The following is a 13,921-nucleotide window of genomic DNA, read 5'->3' as shown; positions in this document are numbered from 1 at the left end:
TCGGGGCTTGATCTCACGACCTGAGATCATGACCTGAGCCAAAACCAAGAGTCGGATGCTTAACTGCCCGAGCCACCCAGGCGCCCAATCACATGTAGCTACTGAGCATCTAAAATATAGTGCGGGGAAGGAAATGAATTATTTTTTTTTTTAAAGATTTTTTTATTTATTTATTCGACAGGATAGAGATAGCCAGCGAGAGAGGGAACACAAGCAGGGGGAGTGGGAGAGGAAGAAGCAGGCTCACAGTGGAGGAGCCCGATGTGGGGCTCGATCCCGTAACGCCGGGATCACGCCCTGAGCCGAAGGCAGACGCCTAACCGCTGTGCCACCCAGGCGCCCCGGAAATGAATTATTTCTAATCAACTGAAAAACTAAACATCCGGTAATTTTATATTAATTTTTGAAACATTTTGGATGTATCCTTGGGGTGGAGTCAACTTATATGAAAAATTCATCTTCGCTGGCTTTAGATTATTTAATGAAGCTCTAGACAACTAAACCTGCATAATGCATAGGTATTAAGTACATAAAGTGACATAGAGCACCTTAGTAAGGTCATAGGGTGAGGAGAAAGCCTACGGAAAACAGAAGGATGCATACAGGCGATACTCAGAGAAGAAGAAACCGGGCCAGGGAGAGAAGTCAGAAATGTAAAGAGGAGACGGGTGAATGGCCACACTTGAAAAGGTTGGGCAGTTCAAAATGAGAACTCTGATTACAGAACCACATGTAAAATTAATGAGAGAGAGAAAGAGAGGCATCATAAGTATAAGCTTACTCTTGGTTGGGTTCACATTTTCCAATAGTCCGTAAGTACAAACAGGAGAATAAAGCAAGAGAGGAGGGAGGGAATGGGAGTTCATCCAGGCTTTTTTTTTTTTTTTTTTAATTTTTGAAGTTTTTATCATCTGTTCATTTTCCTAACACCCACCATATGCCAGGGCCCTGGGGATACAGGCAAAAATCAAACAAAACCTAATTCCAGCGAGGCGGTAGATCGACAAGCACACATGGGTGGCTCAGTTAGTAAGCGCAAAGAAGAAACCTTGCACTTTGGAGGGGAAGGAAAAAGTGATGGGGGTGGGGAGACGACGGAACAGAGTGAAATGTGAATCAGTGAAGCCAGCACACTGGTGGCCAGCACACCACCACCACAGAACAGGGGGATGGTGGTAGTGAAGTAGAGTAGGGGGTTGTTGTGAAGCTGTGTTTTTGATCAAGGAGGAAACAAGCAAGGACCATGTAGTGTTAGGTGAAGCCTGGGCAGAAACACTACTGTACCGTTCGGTACATAACAAGATCGTCCGTATTTGCTGCATGAGTAAGCAGCTAGTGAGTGAGCGAGCAGAGAAGAGTGAAGCTATTCAGTGACAAGCTACACTCCTGCCCTTCTGGCGAGAATCATCTCTGCCGATTATAGGGCAGTCATTCTCAAACGTGAGCATGAAGAGAATCACCTGTCCGAACACAGTCCCCTAGACTTCATCACCCCCAGTCTGCCCTATTCTAACAAGCTCCCACGTGATGTGACGCGGCCTTGGCTGGTCCGGGGAACCACATTTTGAGAGCCACGACTGGAGGGCAAAGCCAGGTTCAAGCTGGCAGGAGACCTAGAGCTCTAAGACACTAGGAAGCTCAGGCAAGTGCATCACCCATGACGACCTAAATGAAAATAAGGCATCCAACCCCAAAGTTCTACGGGGCGCATTCTTCTACCTTTTCTCAGGGATTTTGTGAAGGCAAAGACGATGACTTAAACGACTTAATCACAAAGCTCTAAGGAGTCGGCTAATGACAAATTCAGAGAAAAAAAAGTAACACGTGGCGGGGGGGGGGGGGTTCATATCTAAGAGGCATCAATGTAAAAAGGCATAGGATGTTCCCCACCACCCTCCCCCAAGAAGTCGACTGTCCAAAGTGCAAATTCAGGGAAACTGGATTGTGAAATTTACAAGGGAAGAGGGAACGTGAATTGACACGGCGTGAGCTCACTGAAGCTCGCTGGTGAGACGGCAGTGGGCAGGATGCTATGAAGCGACATCAAGGCGTGGCTAAGCTACAGAAAAAACGACTGCTAGTAGTGCGTCCACGGTCCCAAGCCCTCACCAGACTAACAGCTCTTCGGAGAACTCCAAAGTTGCCCCCATTCCGACGATTAACAAGGACGGTCACCTGAACTCTAAGACAGAAGTCTGATTTTGCTTTCCAGATTAGGAAAACTGGGGCCCATAGAGAGGGAACTGATAGCCTGTCAATGCCAACTGAAGGAGCTCAGCTTTCCACTGCCTCTGTAAGGGGAGCAAGACCCATTTGTTCTGCATGCAATCTGCTCTTTCAGTTTGAGTACCCCATCCTGTACAGAGAACACGTACATTTATTTTCAGTGAGACAGTCAACAGGATTGGACAGACATGTGCCCACCTCCACCCAGCTCCCCCCCACCCCAGTCCACTCTCACACCTCCGGTGTACTGGCTACCCCATTTCATTTTCAATGTTTTAATCCAAATCATACTGCCTCCCCAATCCAGAAGAGCCGGGTCAGCAAGACAGAAGAGGACGGCACAGGGCAGAAGAGCCATTATCAGAACACTAGACAAGCACGTGTGTGTTGCCTTTTCTTCTCCCTAACAAAGCCCTGCCATCAATTTTTTGAATTATTATTTTTAGTCGATGAAAACTAACGGAACAGCGTCCCCTCCTTCTAACACATGAGCTGATTTTATTTTCCCAAACCCCTCCCCCGATCACCACGAACCTTCCTTGGGAGAGGAGGTTAAACGGAGAAAATCGAATGGCCCAAAGATCCCGTTCTCCCCACATGAGCATTTGTTCCCCTCTATTAATATTCAGGAGGTTGAACTTAAATTAAACCACGTCTATTGTCTCTCACAAAAGCAATAAATATGAGCTGAAAATTCCAAACCACTGCGGGGGAAGGCAGCTTGGGGACTGCCTGCAACCCTGGCTAGCCACCAGCGGTGGAAAAGGGCAATGTGTCCCAGGCCTGAGACCACTGGGCCACCACCGGGCAGCAGTGCCGGTCCTCACAGGCTGAGAATCCCCAAAGAATCCAGTACAACAGAACCGGGCCATCACACTCCGGGGCCTTGCAGCCCATCTCCCAAATTAGCAAGAAATGAAAAGGCTTTCCATTCAAGGCAACACACCACAACTGGCTTCTTTTCTAAGCCTGGAACAGCAGCGGCGGCACTGGGTAAGAATCCCTGTCCTTGGAAGACTGCAGATGTAGGACCATGATTTCCCTCTTGCCTTCACATAAAGGGGGTGGGGGGTGGGGAGGGATACAAACAAGGCCAAGGATCCCGTTAGCTCCAGAACTCCAGCTTAAGCAACTGATGAGAACTACAGATTTCAGAACACTGGTGTCGAGAGAGAGAGAGAAGGGAATCCTTTTCTAACGCTGGGACGGACGGGGACACACACACACACACACACACACACACTTAGAATGTGCAGCCCTTCTAATTTCATGTTTTAGACACAAAGAAGTTTCACCAGCCCTCCCATTAGCTATCCGCACATGACAGAATACAAAACCAAAGGGAAAAAAAATCGAACCCCTGTGTTTCACAAAAAGCAGTGCCCAAAGACGGGTGAAAGAGAAGGGAAAAAATAAGGAGACCTTTGAAGCGATTCCCTAGCTTCCAAAACATCTGGAGCACACCAAACGTATTAGCATATTAGGAGAGTCGATGTATTTGGCTTTGTTGTGGAAGAGACGCACAAAAGGTAATTCTGTATTATACAGCCAATGCCCGTCTGTCACCCCGTCACTGTGAGACAAGGTATCACATTACATATTAAACAGTCAAGCATCCAAAGAGAGCTTTCATTTTCAGCTGCTGTGTGTGTGTGTGTGTGTGTGTGCGTGCGTGCTGGGGGATGGGGATGGCTGCCGCACTTTGAGTTGAGAGAAAAATTACCACAACAGCCCCCTTGGTTGAGGTAGGACCTTCTCCCAGATATTCAGAATGCATAGTCTGCTGCCATTGCTAGTGAAAAAGAAAGTCTATGTTTCACTCAAATTTTTAAAGAAAAATCGGTGGATTTTTTTTTTTTTTCCTCTGGGTTGCCAGGGAAAATCCGGCTTGGGCCAGCCTCGCAGGTTCAACAAGAACACAGAGTCCGAACCCAACTGTACACACGCGGGTCAGCAGCTAAGCTGCTGGATCGATCCCCGGGTTCCAGGGAAGGGGGTGGGCAGGGCAGAGAGGTCTGCGAGGCTAAGCCCAGGCTGGTCCGCGGACATCCTCCCCACATCAAAGCGCTGAGGTGGACGAGAACAAATGACAGTCTCGAGGCATGATGTCACTGCCACACTCATGGTCAACAGAGCACAAATGAAAGTGGGTTGAATACCTCGGCTTATAGAAAATAATTATCCCTTCCCTCAGGAGAATGGCCCCTGAGCAGATAGGGCTCTCCTTTGTCTACTCTCCACCAGCTATGGAGATGTCCCATTTCATCCAAGAACATGGAAGACAAAAATAACCCCAATGACCCCACAGAAGAGCCCCCCAAGATAAAGAGACGACAGGGGTTTTTGTTAGCTTAACACCCAATAAGTAAACAGATAATGCCCCAGGAACCGTTTCCCACCATCACTCATTCCCCACGAAACCTTCTTGGGCAATCTGCTGCTCCCATGCACACTCAAGTTTTTGGGAAAAAGGTGTTCTCTTAAAAAAAAAAAAAAAAAAAAAAACCTAACACAGTACTAATTAATTAACATGGAAAAGTTGGGCCACCAGGTAGGCAAGGCCAATGTCAGATTCCATCCTTTTTTTCTTATTTCGGAATCAAGCACATGGCTACCTTTGAGACGGACGAGCGGGAAGAGAGACAGGATCCTTGAGCCCAGAAGGGATTTCCTCACCTTGAGGCACAAAGGAGCGAGCCAGCAGACCAGACACATTTACACACAGGAAGGGCGACCACAGTGCTGCAAACACTAAAACGGGCCCTGCTCTGGCGGTCTAAACCCCAAATGAGTGAGCACTACCCAAAGACAAAAGACCTCTCCTTCCCACATCCTGACCAGGAGTCACAAGAAGAAAGAAAACAATCCTCATGGAGAGGCTCTGACAACCACCACCAAAGAGCCACAGTGGGACTTCATTTGGTACCAAAAACAAACAAACAAACAAATCCCGGTGGGAACGATCTAGGATCTCTCGTTTCTGGACCAGCCATGGCAGCTACTGGAACTGTGATGATCACAGTGGCAAGCAAACTGTCCTGGGCATTGTGCAACAACTCCTTCACTTCTTTAGGGTAAAGGGCTCTTGCTCCTTACATTCTCCCTCTTTTCCCTCGTTCTTCGTCCTTACCATGAATTTTACAACATCACAATAGGTAGGGTAGCTTGAATAATAAGAGTAATCACCATCATCATCACTGAAATAGAAACACCCACCCTGCTCCACAATGCGCAGCTCTCTCTACTTTTGCATGCGATCATCAATTACTCCTCCATCCCAGGCCTTAACTCCTCCGGGTCCCAACCCCCATCCGGATACCTTATTGATTTGACGCTGGCAAACCAGTCAAAAGCATGCCCACCAGGCCCCCTAGTTATAACCATCCATCCAAAGCATGAATCCTTGGAATCCTCTAGGACACACAACTCAAGCTTCTATCAGCTAAGGAAAAGGTTCCACTGTGCAAATGGCCCAGTACTGAACACCCCAGAGGTCAAAAACCGCCTTCCACATTCAGAAGAAAAGGGATTAAAGACAGATGCTTGATTTAGGCCGGTGTGGAGACCGAGCTGCTGAACAATGGCATCACTGCAGAGCATGAACTTGGAGTCACACACACACAGCAGAGGTAAACACAGGGCATTTCTAGAGAAATTCTTTGAGACAGATTAAGGAGACCAATACATCCAAAGTTTTATGTTCAGATAACCGGACGTGCGAAAATCAGATTGTTTTCCCCCCAAAATCATGCGATTTGCACTTCTCAAGGGAGATTTCCATATACCTATGCAGTATATTCTCAGAGAGCCAGGAATAGTCTGCCTTTAAGTAACTGCCATATGCATGTGTATATATCTTTAAAGCTTAGTATCATCACTTACACTTACCCCACAGATGAGTTACCAAAAGACACGGGCTCTCAAATATTAGCAAGTCTCTACAAAGTTAAAGCTGGCTTCAACTCAGATGAGCAAACCCCATAAAGTTCCTAGTCTACTAGTCTGTGCTGATAAACAGGCCCCACTCCAAATACTGTGTCCTGACTAACATCACAATTTGTGGAGAAGAGCCACACCCTTAACCCTAAAACCTCTCTGGCTGCTTTTACTCCCTCATACAATACAAATGGACCCCCACAGAAGTTCTCAATTCTCTTGTGTTTGGAGCATGGACTGGGAGGGACGGAAGTTTCTGAGGGCCCTCATTACCTCACTCACAAATCAAACTGCACACCCCTTTTCAGATGAACAGAGTAAGAAAGGATTAAGTGGGCTATCTGAAGTAAAAAATAATAAGAAAAAGAAAAAGAAATTTTGAAGCTGCTGACAGCAAGCAAGTTCAGAGAGGCCTACCACCTCCCAGAGCAACGTTCTTTCTCATACTGAAATCTAAGGGAAGCAACACAAAAAGCAGAACTCTAGGAATGCGGCCACAGAATCTGCAAAGATCAGAGGCACCTAAACTGAGGGCTCCTAAAATTCATTTGTGTTTACATCCAGTAATGCAAACCCAGATTCCTGCACGAGAGATGGGAGGGGGAAAAAAAAAATCGAGAGCACTCGGGAGTTTCTAGCTTTAAGGGCTGACCTGGAATCACCCAGTACCCACGTCCATGCCTCAGTTTCCTCCCTCTATCAAGGAAGGAAAACAAGAGATACAAAAGTATGAAGGGAAAGGAAACCATGCATGCTGCTGATAAAGGAAACCAAAGCTGTGGGTGAGGATGAACTAATTAACTTTAATCAAACATCTATTTTTAAATGCTGGGAAATGATCACATCAACTGGCAATAAAATAAAGGGACCAGCCATAGCTGGATGGCGTTCGGTCCCCAGAGAAACGTCTAAATTCATACCAGCCTGGCTAAAACTGCAGATTTGGCCAAAATGGTCAACAGAGCTGAATGCTTTAAGAACGACATTAATTCTCTCTTGTAAATTTCCACAGTGCCTTTTAGGAGCCACGACTGCCCCCAGGGAGGAGATCAAAGCTAAAAGAATATTAATATTAAGCAATCACAACACTTTTTCACATACTCCTATCTATACACACAGATAGACAGATAGATCCATCTAGCACCTTGCCATCCATAATGGATTTAATCAGGACCCCAGCAGGAGAAAAACCACAAAAGGCCTATTTCTCCAACAAAAGCCCTAGCAGCCGGAAACAAACCTAGAGCTATTTGGTTTTTATTTTATTTATAGGAACAGACCTTCTATCCCAGGTTCCTCAAGATAAGCCACCAAAAACTGCACCTGACAGGCCCGTGGAGCAGCCATCCTCAGAGCCGGATCATTGCAGAGAGACAGAGAGGAAGGAGGACAGAGGGAGGGAGGGAGGGAGGGAGGGAGGGAGGAGGGAGGGCGAGCGCGGCGAGGCAGGCTCCAGAGCACTTGTCAACAATCCTCCCCTGTACGTAATAAGCAGGCGGCGGTGCACATTCCGCGCGGCAATAGGACGGCCGCGCAGCCGGGCCCGGGAGGGGGAGGGGACGCGCCAGGGAGGGAAGGTTATTTATGTGCAGGGGAGGGAACCCAACCCCGAAGAGGAGGGGTCTGGGGCGCGCTTCACACCCCCCCCCCCGCTTCCTGATAAATTGAGAGGAGGGGGGAAAAAGGACGGAGAGGAGCGACTAGCTTTTCTCTATCCAGGCCAGGCAATTCCCCCAATCTGCAATGCAGACAAATCCTTACTGGAGAATTTCTGACACTGGGGGGGGGGGGGGGGGATGAGGTGGAGGGTGGAGACCGGACACCTCTGACGGGGGGCGGTCAGCTTAATGGTCCACACGTCTGTGCCCCGTCTGCCAGACCGCCCCCTCCATGCATACAGTGCACCCCCGCGCACAGCGGGGGTGGGTGGGGGTCCGTGCACATTTTCAATGGCGCCCCTTTTTAATATCATAATCTGTGCCATTCAGCACTTGCCTTTTATTTATTTTTATTTGTTTTTTTGGCTGGGAGACCTGGGCAGCGATCCAGGCCCACTGCAGAAATCTCGCTCCACAGGCTCCTCCCCCTCCTCCTCCTCCAGCCCTCCCCTCCCTCCAATCCCGGCTCCCAGGGTGCTTTATTACCTCTGTGATGACCGCCGGGGGCCACCACCGCCCTCCCGCCCCCGGCACACGGGCGGCCCTCCCCCACGCACGTAAATTCATCTCATCTAATAACACAGAAGCTGTTTCTCCGCATTGTTTCTGGAGGATCTGTCACAGAACAGGCTCTGTGGCCTGGCAGCTGCTGGGGGGGGGGGGGGGAGGGGAGGACCGCAGGACTCCCAACAAGGCTGGCCAGCTCCCTGGCCCTGATGACTTCGGGAGCATGCGTCTCCCTTCATTTGTCAGAAAGCAATTTGATTTTCAAAGTCAATTCTTCAAAGCTATTGAACTGCAGCTGGCAATTATGATGTCCAACACACAGGCTCTGAACACGGTCCCACACTCCACTCTTTATGCCTTTCTAATGGGGGGGGGGGATGGTGGCATGCCATCAAAGAACCCGCATGCTAAATTTAAGTGTTACCTCAGATTCAACCAAGGGAGTTGGGAAAAGAATGCCCCTTACTATTACTTGTAGTTGTTACTTAACCACTGAATGAGCCCCTCCTGGGCTTTACACACTTTGAGTTACTTAGACCACACAAAAACCCTCAAAGCTGATGCCGGCTTTGCTTACGGCCAGCTAAGAGTTACCCAGAGCTGGTGATTATTCCTTCCATGGGGGCAGTTTCCCCTTGCCTAAATCACCGAGGCATATCTACCCGCCTCCCTTTTAAACAAACAAAAAACATATCAGAAGTTTGGTGATGGTCTTTCCTGATCAGAATTACAGGCGGGGCCTTAGAAACCATCTAGTATAAACCCCACTTTACAGATGTGCACACTGAGGCCTTATGCAGGTATGGCTTTTAACCAAGATCAGAGCTAGCTCCTTTTAAGAAGTTTTCGACCAAAGGTCATCCAAGAACTCCAGGGTATCTAGGGACCGAACCACCTCATGATACAATTCCCCAGAGAAATCACGGGGCTGGAAAATCCCTCTCGTATCCTCTCCTGCCCCATGTGTGAGCCAGCAGAGCAGACCCTCATTCAGTTCTCTCCAGGGCAGTATATTCCTATAATGTCGAACAACTGTTTGGCACGCATCCCACGGCAGCATAAGTCATACACAGTCAATTAAAGGACATTTAAGGGATGACTATTTGGCTTTTTTTCTCTTCTTTCTACTGGGACTGGTCTTCTGGTGCCCTCAGTCATCAAAAGCACCCAACAGAGAACTGGAAATACGGGATGGTCATTCTGAGAAAAGGTAAGGAAGACAGCAAGAGCCACAAGACCTAAAATGCCTCCCCAAAATCCAGCTTGACAGTCACGTCTGAATACTGGTCATCCTTAACGACCCCAGCTCTGTGTAGAGAGCCCTGCTTTTTCACCTCCACTCTCTGACTTCACTGTGTCCTCTTCCCGTTGTCTGGAGAGTAACTAGGCCTTTAAATTTCAATAAATAAGACCTCACGGAGTATTGGCCCTGACTGCTTTTACTTCCAAGACCATCATCAGGATCTGATCGTGCACTCCACGTTCCCTAATGCTAAGGTTAGACCCGTGTGTCTGCTCTGACCCATGCTCTGCTGCTGGGTCGGGAAAAGAGGTGAAAACTTCTGGCCTGTCAACTTCAACAGGTTTTGGACTGTTCGGATAAAACGCTGGTTCACCAAAGAGGAAACGCGTCAGAAGTACCACATACATGGAACAGCAGCCTCTGGGGGAGACGCAATAAAACTGAAAACGGCGTCCTGTTTCTGAATAAAAATACAACTTTCAATACCGAAATTCTGAGCTAGAGAGGGGAGAGTTTCAACATTACAAAGATCAGAGCAAGTTCCAAGTTTTAAGTGAAGACTCCCCAAATGTCACCCACCCACTTCAGTCTTCCTGTTTCAGTTTAATGTAAAAAAACACCTATAAACCCACAGCCAAACCAGTTACTAAAGCATTGCCTATATGCTCCTGCCTACTGCACTTCACTATTTTTTAAGTTAGGCATATGTATTTGTGCTCTATTATTTCACCATGCTCGATTATGAACTTCACAAAAAGGGTACTGCTCTTGGGGGGCGGGGGGAGACACCTGGGTGGCTCAGTGGGTTAAGCATCCAACTCCTGGTACTGGCTCAGGTCATGATCTCAGGGTCATGGGATCTGGCCCTGCACTGGGCTCTGTGCTCAGCGGGGAGCCTGCTTCAGATTCTCTGCCTCTTCTTCTCCTGGCTCATACGGGCCCATGCTCACATGTGTGCTTGCTCTCTCTCTCTCTCTCTCTCACAAATAAATACGTTTTTTTAAAAAAAGGATATTGCTCTGTGTCAAGTCTCAGGGGATTTGTTTTTCCCGCAACTCAACATGAGGCTACTAAGATCATCTATCCATGATTTTAAGCTTTTTCTTTGCTCGTTTTCACTGTTGTTCATCACATTCCACTGTATGAATATTCCACACTTTGACTATCTCATCCAAGGGCATCTAAGCATTGCCAGTTTGTTGCTATCATGAACCACGCTGCAAACCTTCTGCTTGTCCCCCGGAAAGCATGCACTGGAGTTTCTCTGGGATACACACCTAGAAGTGGAAGTGTTGGAAATTCTTGAATATGCAAAAACAAATTTACATGTTAATGGCAAACTGGTTGCCAAAGCAGGCCTCCACGTTTGCGTGTGCACCAGCAATACAAATCGTTGTAATCTCTAAATGCTTAAATATACAGACCAATTTACCTAGGACTTGAGGGCACAAGGTACTCCAAACTGCTACTTCTGAAGAGAGATCAGCATTTCAGGAAGGATCTCTCATCCGAAGAACGCTATGCAGCCAGCCAGCTACGTGGCCACCAACCACCTAACGATCACCCAAACACCAGGACATCGAGGACGTATTTTGCTGCCAAGAGCTTCAGAACGGAGGACCCTATCTGCATGTACAACCATGTCATCACCTCCAAGCTGGGCCAACTCCAGCAGCCCGCCAGCCACACTTTGCATTTTAAAAATATAGGACTGGGGCAAACCCCAATCTAGGCTGTGGATAATGTGAGAGAGCAATTCACTTGCACGTCTTCATCAAATTTGGATATCTAATAGTGCCGTGCTGATTAATTAAACAAGCTACTTCATAAGCATTAAGACTTGTTTTATTCATGTACCCAATCAAGGAAGTCAGCTCATCTTGAGAGCTGGGACCTAACTCATAAAAAGAAAGACAAGCCTTACAAAGTAAGAGCAAGTCACCGAATACTCCTTATCGTCCATGATGTGCTTCCAAAAGCTCTCCAATTTCCTGCCACCTATGTAAGTGACTGCATACAAAAGGTGGCACCTTACCAATCCAACATCCCCCAACAAAACACACGTGACAAAGGAGGATTGGGGTGGAGTGGGTTGCCATGTGGGAGAGAAGGGTGTCCAAGGCTGTAGAGTCTGAGAATTTCACAGAGGAAATAGAGTGTTTTAATGATCACACCACATTAGCCATGTCCTCATAAAGATAGAGGTTATTTGGGCTGAATGACACAATATTGATCATATCACCTACGTTAGAATAAAAAGCCAATGCAGAAAAAGTGATCCACAGTGCTAATATTTGACTTTTAAAAATACTAAGCGTGGGCCGTTTACAGCAGCCAACATAATAATAAACATTACTTGTTAGCCTTCTATTTAAATAAAAGTTAATACACTGGCAATACACCAAGCAGAATTAGGTACACACGGAGTCGCCTTGGACTCTTTCCAAGAGGGCTTGGTAATTTCTGAAGCACCAACAGCGTTCAACTCTATAATGCGTGTGGCTGGCCCTATAGCCAATGTGACTTCAAGTCCATGCTGTACAATTATAAAATAATACCAATAATTACAAGAACACAGTAGGGAGATCGAGGCTGGGGGACTGTATGTTAACTAGTGAAACTTGGTTGCTATGGATTTAGTCACTAATACCAATGAAAAGTCACTACAATTAAACCAGGAAGTTCAAATTAAGAGGCTACTATAAAGGACAATGTTCCATCAGGTTTTTTTTTTTTATTTAAAAAAAATGATTTGGTAAACATCTAGCACTAAGAACCTTGATAGTTCATAGAATACATGGCACAATTTGGACAAGGCTGCCTGGTTCTAACTCTACCCTTCATCAAGTGTGTGAACGTCAGGGGAGAACGAGGGAAAACCCCGTATCCTCTGTTAAATACACGTAAAGACAACAGTTCGTTAAATTAAGGCGTTCAATTAATTATATACATAAAAGGGTTAGTGGCACATAATAAGCACTTTAAAAGGGCTGCCTTGATGCCTTAATAAACTTTGGTGCTAATGAATTGCAGAAATTTTTGTCAAATATACACTTTTGATTATTTGGTTGTAAAAAGAAGATAAAATACGCTTTGGCTTTCAGTATATTTTTAAAATGATTTGGGTAATGGATTTATAAAAAGGTAAACACAGAAACGATGCCAAGTTAGAGAAGATTAGCAGCATTGAGAATATTTTGAAAACATGACTTGCAGAAGGATCCAGTAAAATTCAACCAGAACTAAAACATGGCCATTTGACCTACTTAAGAATACTGAATAATGGAAAACTCGGTTTGAGAAGAACTAAAAGAGCTGACTCAGGTCACGACTGAAGAATCGTCGCTCTCCTTCTCAAATCTGAGGCTGACAAAACCCATCCCCCCTTACGCTGCTAGGATGGGAACAAACCGAAAAAAATATTTCTAGAGAGCAACTCGGTGATAGATGCCAATTTTTACAAGTCTGTAATTCAGCAAGTTTGCTTCTAGAAAGTAATACTAGGAAACGAATCAGAGAAACAAAGATTTACGTGCAAGGATTTCAACGTACTTTAACTGTTCTGTTGCTCCTTTTACTGGTCCAAATTCTATCTGCACCCAGTTAAAATATTAAGCAGTGCCTGGCTGGCTCCGTCGTGGAGCGCGGGACTCTTGATCTCAGGGTAATGAGTTCATGCCCCACGTTGGGTGTACAGACTACTTAAAGTCTTTTAAAAAATAATAAAAGACAGAGAAAGAGAAACACCAGCTTCCTAAGCCATGCAACAGACTAACAGGGCTTCGGTCTTCCAACCTGATGGCACATGATGCCAGAGGTAGCTGGATCCTACGTGTATGGCAACCGACACATTCTTTTAATTTGATCCCTGAAGCCTCTGACTTGGTACACGCTGTTCCCTCTTTTGGAATATTCTCTTCTCTGTCTAGAAAACTCCTGCTCCTCCTTCTGGTCAGCCTTCAGGGATACCCACCACCTGCTCGGCAGGTGCTACTTTCAAGGTAATACCCGCAGTGACAAGCCAACATCTACCCAACTGCCATGTTCTCTGAACAAGAGGAGTTAGTTTTCAGGCGCCTGGCTGGCTCAGTCGGGAGAAGCTTGTGACTCTTGATCTCAGGGTTGTTGAGTTTGAGCCCCACATTGGGTATGGAGATTACAGAAATATTTTCATTCGTTTAAAAAAAAAAAAAAGAAGAAGAAAAAGATTTAGACTTGCTCATCTTAAGAACCCTCAAAACCTAGCATGCACCTAGAGAAAATAGTTGAGAGCCAATAAATACTGTTCAAGAACAGGTTGTTCTTTGAGGCCATTTCAGGATCTCCATAGCATGACACCCTCTTACCTTGG

At 46.4% G+C, this 13,921-nt stretch overlaps 1 protein-coding gene across 5 annotated transcripts in view; it reads right to left on the bottom strand.

Annotated features, from left to right (window-relative positions):
* JARID2 (jumonji and AT-rich interaction domain containing 2) overlaps nt 1–13,921 on the bottom strand; it is a 252,350-nt gene that overhangs the window by 106,037 nt on the left and 132,392 nt on the right. The window contains exon 1 of one of the 5 annotated variants that reach the window (XM_026511524.4): nt 7,443–7,623. The exons of the other annotated variants lie outside the window; for them this stretch is intronic. Coding sequence (XP_026367309.2) covers nt 7,443–7,509 — 67 coding nt within the window. The 5' untranslated portion in view covers nt 7,510–7,623. Of the gene's footprint in view, nt 1–7,442; nt 7,624–13,921 lie in introns of those variants that run through there. 5 annotated transcript variants of the gene reach the window in all.

This window comes from Ursus arctos, unplaced genomic scaffold (assembly GCF_023065955.2).
Source record: "Ursus arctos isolate Adak ecotype North America unplaced genomic scaffold, UrsArc2.0 scaffold_31, whole genome shotgun sequence".
Lineage (NCBI taxonomy): Eukaryota > Metazoa > Chordata > Mammalia > Carnivora > Ursidae > Ursus > Ursus arctos.
This window is presented reverse-complemented; position numbering and strand designations above follow the sequence as displayed.